Source organism: Leptidea sinapis, chromosome 6, assembly GCF_905404315.1.
Source record: "Leptidea sinapis chromosome 6, ilLepSina1.1, whole genome shotgun sequence".
Taxonomy (NCBI): domain Eukaryota; kingdom Metazoa; phylum Arthropoda; class Insecta; order Lepidoptera; family Pieridae; genus Leptidea; species Leptidea sinapis.
In genome coordinates, this window is record NC_066270.1 from 2,230,142 (window position 1) to 2,239,922 (window position 9,781).

Here is a 9,781-nt window from a genome sequence, read left to right on the forward strand (position 1 = left end):
CTTTTACAGGGAAGTCGGGCGGGGGCCTTGGAGGACGAACATTTAGCTCACAGGCGCGGGGCGTCTCGTATACAATTAATATTGTATCTCTGTCAAAATAGTGCTTTTTCATTGAGATCCTTCAATAGAGTTACTATTGAAGGTTTTCTCAGTGAGGAAGATAATGAATAATATTGCCATAATAATTTACTATAGGTATAAGTTAAATAAATAAAAAAACAATAAAAAAAAGCTATGATTGGTGTTTCAGCCCACGGTTAAGTAATAATTAAGGAATTGAATGATTTTGACACTTATAACTTCTACAATAAGTATCAAAATATTTATGACGCTTTCGTACAGACTACAGAGTCTTAAAAAATTTGTAAAACAACATAAAGTTCAATCAATTTTATTTCTGTAACATGTTATGATCACAAACTTTGTAAGGATAATTATAATAATCCAATTAATAATTTTGTACAAAATATTATTCATCGAAAACATTTTAGTAGCTCGAATAGCTAACACCTAACACACTTTTCTTAATTATAGGAAAAGAAACAGATATATTTGAACTCTTCTTCAAGGTACAATCAAAACCCACTCACATACACCATGGACATTATAATTAACATTAAGATAATCTATAGGAATGTTCTTAAAATATTAATAATCTCTCAATAATTTATAATTTTGATCACAGTTTCCTTAACTGTTAACTTTAACATATAATACGCGAGCCGAGACGTTATGTCTGCTTTAATATAGTGAGCAATAGAAAACAATTCGTGCTTAGCGTTAACGTAATAATTATTTAAATCTTAACAATTGTGCTCGCACGATTGGCACATTCGAAATATCGTCCTTTCAATATTTGGTATTTGAACGAGAGTCCACGAGGAGACTGATAAACATTTGAAAGGATCCAGCGCAGTGACTTAGAATATTCGACTTGAGGTAGAACACAGGGATTGAACAACTACTTAGCTAGGAATGTCATCCTAATGGCCACAGGAATCGGCACTAATTAATCTACCGACGTAACAGATTATGTGCATCGAAAATTAATGTGTTTTATCCTTAACATCAATGACCACTATCTACTGCAAGTAATAAATCAGAAACAGATTTTATGAAATCATGCGACAAAGCGTCATAGAACAGCGTCGCAATAACTTATCTACATTAGTCTTAAAATAAACGGTTTAATGCATAGCTTTTCTTTTAGAACAAAGAAAAAAGGTACGCGAATTTGGCTAGACATATCACAATTCACAAGTGAACGCTTACTGGCGATGTCGCACCTATTTACGACGTAATAATTGAAGTAGTATTCCCTGTAGCGAGCGCCGTGCGTCATCCACCAGCTATTTATTTGCGTCGCGCGGTTTCCGTGGCGGCGGGCACGGCGGCCGAATGGACCCGCCTCGTTCGCAGATTGTGAAGCAGAGCTCTCAGCTGATGCACGTGCATCCTGGTCACGCTGGGGTCTCCACTCGACTCCAACCACGCCAGAAACTTGTCACCATGTTCCAGCGCCTCCGCCGTACCCGCTTCCCATTCGCCATTCACACTACCGTTCACTCTCTCACCGTCATGAGACTGGTTAGTGTTGTTAAATAGAAGATTGTCCAGAACTGTTCTAGCTTTAGTCTGACTCCTTCCCGTGTCGGAAACTCTTTCAGCAACTGGCTCCTTATTTTCAGTTCCTACTTCTAGATTCATAGCCATCTCTGTGTCGGACGCCCTCGGCTCTTCGTTGATTTGCTCCCTCAGGTTATCGTTATGCCGAGGCGGTGACTGCGCGTATGTTGGTACGCAGTGTTCGTCTTCGGTTTTACCTTTTGTCAGATGTGAGTAGAGTATGTTTTCTGCTGTTTTATCTTTGGGTACTTGCGAGGCTGGTTTGTGTTTGTCTTCGGGTAATGGCATCGCTCCACCGAACTGTTTATAGTACTGCCACAGCCAAGAATTTCTGTTGTAATCTATATGGGAGGTTATCGGGGGAGCAGGTGCGACAGGCTTCGGCGGTAACGTTGGTTCAGCTGGCTTTCCTAAGTGCAGGGGATGGGCAGCAGTTGTTTGCGCTGTTAGGTCTAGCATAGCTTGCTGTGTTTTCAACCAATACCAGAGCGTATCATCGACTGGCTGGCTCGCAGAGCTCGTGGTACTGTGATGACTTGATTTAGAGCTATGCCTATAATGATCCGACGAATGACTGGATTTACTCCTGTGTTTCGTTTCGTTAAGGTTTAGGACACTGTTGTGGGCTGGTTTGGGCGATCGTACTGAACGCAGGGCGCGGCTTGCGGGCTGAGCAGATAGCGCCGATAAGCCTGGATTAAGTTGTGCTAATAGACTTAAATTTGTAGCGATTTCGTTAAAGCTCAAGCCTAAATGTGAATGAGTCAGCCCCGGCAAGTGGCCGAGTCCGGAGAGAGGGCTGATAGCGCTCATGGAGACACTGGCACCAGGGTCTGGTCTTCGTTCGCGAGGGGCATGGTGCGGCGGGGAAGGAACGGGGCGTTTTGTCGTTAGTTCTACTGGAGTGTCAATGGGTGGGGTGGGTTGTGGTAAACTGTGGGCAACTGTGGTCGGAGCGGAGAGGTCCAAGCCAGACGCGATTGGAGAACGGGATGCATCAGGAGATTCGGTCCGGCAGCGCTTGTCTGGTGGTTCACCGTCGTTGCTTCTGTCGGTGTCTGGTGAGGAGAGCTGTGACGTCATATATCGCAACTTGTCCTCGTTCTTGCACCAGCCCCTCAGCGTCGACTCAGGGACTCCGATGTCCCTCGCGACCGACGCCTTGGACTCGCCGTCGTTCACTCTCTGGATAGCTTCTATCTTCTTTCCCGGAGTGAAGGCATGCGACCGACGCGTGCCTTCAGCCGTTGTTGTCATTTTGGCCCCTCGCTTACTGCAACAACAAAACGTATACAGTTAAGTCTAATTATCACTTTTCTCATTCGAACTATCCTAAAAAAATATATCCCGTTAAAAAAAAACAACTAAATGCTGACACACGATACATATGTATAAAAATATCGTGTCACGTTGTTTGTCCGTGATGAACTCCTTAACTACTGAACTGATTTTAATCAAATTTAGCACAATGTGTGCAGTTTGATCCATGAGAGATAGGATAGTTTTTATTTCGATTAATAATTTCTAATTTCAATTTGTTTTTGTATGAATATTTGTAAGAAATAAATTTTTGACGCATAGTTTTGATGATATGGCATTATTTTATTGCCAGAACAAAGAAAAACGAAATAATTATAGTAATGATTGAACTTCTACGAATTTCGTTATAAACAAAAGATATTTAAATTTTGTTTATGTATGTATTTGTTTGACTGAAGGTAAGTGCCCAGGTCACCGGTCAGTATTATATATTTATGCAATATATACAATACCTATATATCAATCAGTTGCGTCATTAAAAACCGCTGATAGCTGTTTCCAAATATACACGAGAGGAAAACAGTGTCATTGAACCGTAGTCATTGCCTCGCGACTCACCTACGCACCCGAGTGCATTTTTCGCAAGCTTTCAAACTGTCAATATCACCTCTATAATGGTCATGAAAAACATTGAATCCATGCGTCTCGTATAAAATAATAAATGTATTTACGCCGAGGCCATAAAGTTACGAAAAAGATAAATATAAAAGAAGGCATAAAATTATGACCTACGACAACTCTGTGAGTGGCAAAAGTTGCTGGGTCGTTGGCATGGTGACCTTGCGAACGGTATTTTTCTCGGTCAACGATAGATGGCGCTACACTATCATAATCATATGACGAGAGTTTTCTTTTTAATTTATTTGTTTATAATTTGAAGTACTGTTTACGTTTTATCATTGACATCAACGTGAAAAATATCTAGGACGATTAATAACGTATGGTTTTACTAAATGTGCCCAAATATTTTACTTTCTACACGAAAGTAACGGAGCTACCTTCGTTACTTATTTTATAAGTAATAATGAGAACAAAAAAAATCTATTTTACAAGGTGTTCTTCCTTTTTTATATAAGTTCTTAAAAAATTGATTCAATTTATGAGTTTTAAGATTAATTCTAAGTTTTTATAATTTAGCACAGAAAGATTATTTTATGTCTAATAAAGTATAATTATTTCAATAAGGATGGATAAATAGATTATGATAGATACCTACTTTAAATAAAATGTCTAACAAATTTTTAACAATACTGTACAGTACCTTAGTACTTAGCAATTATTCAGACTAATTTTATTACCCGTTCACAACAAAAACATTTAGGTATTACTTGATTATAAAATTGTATTTGAGTTGACAAATGAGTGTTTTTCCAAGAAATAATAGAAATGAATTAGTAGTTATTCTCAATGATCGGATTAGGTACCTCCTTATTATCCATTAGGTATAAAGTTTGCTTTCGATAAAAGTAGTCGCGTAAGTAGTCTTTCAGTTTGTGATACTAGAAAATGAGCATTATTTATTTATCACGAAAGCGGCAGTTTCGCATGATACTTACAAAATAATACTATTATTTTACAAAAATAATAAATTTTAGAATGACACGAGAAATGCGAATGAATGAATAAAAGTAGTAAAAAAATAGCGCATGTTTTGGACTCACAATCAATTAATATTTAGTTCCTTCCGTGACCACCTTACCATATTTGAAATAATAAAAAAAAACTTATCGAACTTTTGGCAACTCATTACAATTTGCAACAGAAAACAAATTTAGATTTAATGTATAGGTAGGTACCTCTGCTTAACTTAATTATCGTATTTACTTCTATTTTTGAATTTAATTTAAGTAGGTATGGCTTTAGTCTCTTATAATTTATTTAATTCACAAATTCAGTTTAATCTGTAAATAACAATAAGGTACACACAACTTACTTGCGAGTCGGCACGTGTCGATTGTTTACAATTTTTGACAGCTTAGCCTTTTTGCCGTAATATAACACCGACCGTGAACTAGAAACTTTGGGCCAATAAAAATATCGCTCGGATGCGCGGCACGTGTAGCGAGCGATGTATATTGCAAACGGTTGGTACGAAGTCGTACACGACACGGCACAAGTCACACACAATCCCGTCACAAGATGGCAGCGTCGCGGACGTACGTCGCGGCTCGCGGACACCGACTGAGTGTCGTGATAACGCTCGTCGCGGTTCGCCGGACGCCGGCCGCGCCTCCTTTGTGTCCGTCCGTCACCCTGCCCCCCGCTGCCCGCTACCACCCCCGCTACGACCCCAGGGCGCCGCGCGACCGTCGTCGCTCCCCCCGCGCTTCAAACCGCACTGGTCACCCCATAAGCCGTAAACACCACGGTTCTAGCCTCCGTACTTTATTAATGCAATCACATGCAATTAATTCCAAACTTGACTTTCTACACCATTCGTAGGTAGGTACTAACTTGGCAGCTGAACTTTTTACACCGCGAACTTCTAATGCAACTTTCCACTCGTCCGCGGCGTGCTAAGTTTTCTAAGTTGCGAACTTTATCTCGTAAAATCGTCTCGGGATTGTCTGCTGCGTTGTGTAGTTAACCTACTTAATTTAATTACTTCATTCACTAACAATGAGAGGGCTCGTAATGTTATGATTTTGTTATGAAGAATTGATTTAGGTACATATTTTCCCGCCATTATATTTTTCATTCATGTAACTTCTAAGTTTTTCACTTGCCTGGAAGATCATATGAAATATATCATATAGCGGTAAGCTAGTAATTTATTTCCACATAAATTTAGGTCAAAGTCAAATGTTTTTATTCGACTTGGTCTATAATAATATATGGATAGGTAGGTATACACCTAGATTCTATACAGAATCTTCTGTTAACTTTTTACACTACCACAGATAAGTAGAATAATAATAAAATAATAATATTGACACACTTTTACACAAATTGTCTTGCCCCAAACTAGGCGTAGCTATGGGTACAAGACAACGATATATTTAATACAATATACTCACTTAAACATACATAAATACATATAAACGTCCATGACTCGGAAAAAACATCCATATTTATCATATAAATGATTGCACCTACCGGGATTCGAACCCGGGACCTCTAGCTTAGTAGTCAGGGTCACTAACCATTCGGCTATATAGGTCGTTAAAAGAAAAGACTAAAAGGTATCATAATGAACTTTTGTCTATTAATTAACTGATCGGAATAATACTTGTACCATACGATGCGTCGTATTTCAGAGAAGGTTTTAGTATATACCTAGAACCTATATTATTTTGACTTACCTTATCATAATTTACCATAAGCTTATAATGCCTACTACTCGGCTAAGTCGAGTAAGTAAGTATTTTGTGGGGCGATATATATGTTTTTACAACAAGATCCCAGAAAATGTTCAATACAAAAGTATTACGTTATTCAAAAGAATTGTTAAAAAAACGTTTGTGTGATAAAGGTTACTATAACATAAATGACTTTCTTAATGATACCACAGATTGGGAATGGAGCGACCGCCCTCAGGCTATTAAATAAGAAGTTTAATTGTACAATATTACTTTGTAAACATATTTTTTGATGAAAAAAAAAAGCCCGCTCAGTTTGTTGCGCTCATTCTTCTCAGGCCTGAGGCATTCATTTTGGAATGAGTGGTAGTTTTTTTTGACTTTCAATAAGTGATGTCACGTCACAGCTTTTTTTGGAATTTGAATCATAATTCACTTAATTCAGTCAAGCAACTGAGATGGCGCGGCAAAATAATGTTTGCCCCGTCAGCAACTTCAATAATAAATTAATTATACTTTTAGCATGTAAAAAGAGTTATGGTACCAATACTCGCCTTAACAATCATTTTATAAATTGTGTACTCACTTACAGCATTATTAAATAATTAAATTAATTATTCCCTTAACATGTCTTTTTACGGCCGTTTTCAATAACGTATCTCTAGTTACGGAAAGATTTCTATCCATAGTTATGTCCAATATGTTCAGTGCTATCTGTGGATAGGTAAAATGATAGATTTGTCTACCTTTACGGCCGTTCCCAATATTCAATCTCTTTCTCGAGATAAAAATCGTAACTATCGTTGACTTTTCTGTCCCAATAAACTTATCGACGGTAGCTCATCTTATCAGTCCACGCTGTCTGTCAATAGGACGACGTATAGCTTACCAGCGATAGAAGTTTGTATGGATATTGCAATTCATGCGTCCTAATATAAGGCGATAAGAATGACTTATCGGGTATATTGAGACAGCTTCAGATTATTGACAGTAGAAGGTAGTAATTTATCTCTATCTGTAGATAGATAGGTTTTTGAAAACGGCCGTAAATCTATTCAAACCCAATTCCGCAATGAGTTTTATTATTGGAAGGTCATTGTAAAACCTCACACACATAGCCGTGCATAACTTTTTGCTATCCTAGCATCTCGTATTTAAAAGAACTTTGAGGTCGCCTATTTAAAAAGCATAAATATGAAATTAAACTTTTATCAATTCGAGATTTATTTATACATCAATAAGATAGAAACATGACTTCGTTAATCTTGAATGCCTTCTGAATTTTATCATAATAATAATATTGACACACTTTTACGCAAAATTACTTGCCCAAATTAGACTTAGCCTGTACCATGGGTACAAGACAACGATATATTTAATACAATATACTTACTTAAACATACATAAATACATATAAGCACGCATGACTCGGAAACAAATATCCATATTCATCATATAAATGTTTGCTCCTACCGGGATTCGAACCCGGGTAGTCAGGGTCACTAACCACTGGGCTATATGGGTCGTCAATAATAATAAAAATAGATAATGGTCAATAATCTTCTATTTATGTAACTTTCTGTCTCGTGTTGGACATCTCAAGAATATTAATTATTTACTGTTTGACCTGATATACCACCGCGGTATACCACCTGCGTATGACACGCCACAAATAGGATAATCATCCCCACCATCTGGATGTGTGGCGTTCCGTCATAGTGTGGTTTTCAAGGAACTTTCTTTCTCATGCAACCGAGCTGCGATGCAAATGAGCTTTCTTCAAAAAAAGCGCGTATACCTTTCTATAGGGCTCCCAACACTCCTATAATTAATCTGGTGTTGTAGATTGGTAGAATGTTGGTGGCGGTGATCACTGAGGGGAGGGGGTCCCATCCGGACCCGTACGCTCGTTTGTCCACCTATTCCATAAAAAATATATAATTTAATATATTTTATTCGTTTAGGACGAATAAAATCTGCACTTCTTCTCTTTGCAAACTTTCACTATGGTATGCAGTGTGCTTTAAATAGTGAATAGTTCTCATACTATTATACTAGCAGGGTGCTTCTTGCACGACACGAGAATGGAACTTGTGGACACTACAGTCTTACTCATCTCATCAAATCACGTTAGATAAAGAGCCAGATGCCAGTGGGAGGCTCCTTTGCACAGGATGCCGGCTAGATTATGGGTACCACAACGGCGCCTATTTCTGACGTGAAGCAGTAATGTGGAAGGATTACTGTGTTTCGGTCTGAAGGGCGCCGTAGCTAGTGAAATTACTGGGCAAATGAGACTTAACATCTTATGTCTCAAGGTGACGAGCGCAGTTGTAGTGCCGCAAAGAATTTGTGGGGTTTTTCAAGAATCCTGTGCGGCACTGCATTGTAATGGGCAGGGCGCATCTATTACCATCAACTGAACGTCCTGCTCGTCTCGTCCCTTAGTTTCATAAAAAAAAAGAGCTCCAAGGGTCGCACACCCCCCGGACCAGGGGCGTGCATTGGTTTTCTAGCAAGGTAAGCACTGTATATCTACGGCCGTTTTCAATAGCCTATCTATCCTTAGTTTAACTTACTAGACGTAGACAAATGTATCCTTTTACGCTTACTTACATTTCAATAACCTATTGACAGATAGTATTGGACTATAGGATAGATCTTGTCATTAAACGCTGACAGCAATCTATCTATAAGTTAAACTAAGGGTAGGGTAGGGGGTAGATAGGTTATTGAAAATGGCCACTAGTAGTTGCGCTTAATTCCGACAGTACGTCATATGTTGTATGAAACGCTGCTTACATTGTATATGGAATCTGTAGACTGCCTACCGTAGGTAGTATATTAACTTTAACACTAGTGCCATATTTATTTATGTTCATAACTAGGTAGGCACTGCCTAATTGCCTATATGATATGCACGCCTCTGCCCCAGACTCAGATCTGCCCTTACCCTGCCATTAGAAATATGAGAGAATATAATGTTGCTACGGCCAGACTAGCATATTTCAGTTATTTTCATACCATCAAGAGATGCATATTGCTTACATGAATATAGGAAGAATATAGGTTTTGCACTGCAGAAGAGAGTTCGTGCTATACAGCAGCAAATCTAGCAGCTTGATTATCATTTAAATAAATAAATACTATGACTGAAATAGTTAATTTAATAGTTATGAGAATTTGAATACGTTCACAAAAATAGTAACCTTTTTGCTATTAGTGATGAGAAACAAGGAATTTGTATAGGTACACTGTTTTATGAATTCCCAGCCGCTGTTCAGGCGTTATCTATAAATGAACTAAAATGTTTTATTACAAAACCTCTTGCTGCTCTTTATAAAAGTGTACGTGTTTTTGAGAGTTCCCATGTCGTAACGTCTTTGAAGAATACTTTGGTTGTGCGAAGAAGAAAGTCCCCAAACGGCGCTGTAGAGGATCGCCACACGTCTAGATATGTGCTAGGTTGTGGCCTGTTATGCGAAGTTGGAATTCGGCGCCTGGAATGTGGTCAATCAGCTCTTCGAAACACTCTC

At 38.4% G+C, this 9,781-nt stretch overlaps 1 protein-coding gene across 1 annotated transcript; it reads right to left on the reverse strand.

Moving 5' to 3' along the window:
- Positions 1-375: 375 nt before the first annotated feature.
- On the reverse strand, positions 376-5,156 carry LOC126964868 (protein distal antenna-like). Its single transcript, XM_050808188.1, has 2 exons — positions 4,880-5,156; positions 376-2,899 (listed from the first exon to the last, which is right to left on the reverse strand). The coding sequence occupies exon 2, from the start codon at positions 2,881-2,883 to the stop codon at positions 1,354-1,356; it is 1,530 nt and encodes a 509-aa protein (XP_050664145.1). The 5' UTR covers positions 2,884-2,899; positions 4,880-5,156; the 3' UTR covers positions 376-1,353.
- Between the last annotated feature and the right edge of the window lie 4,625 nt (positions 5,157-9,781).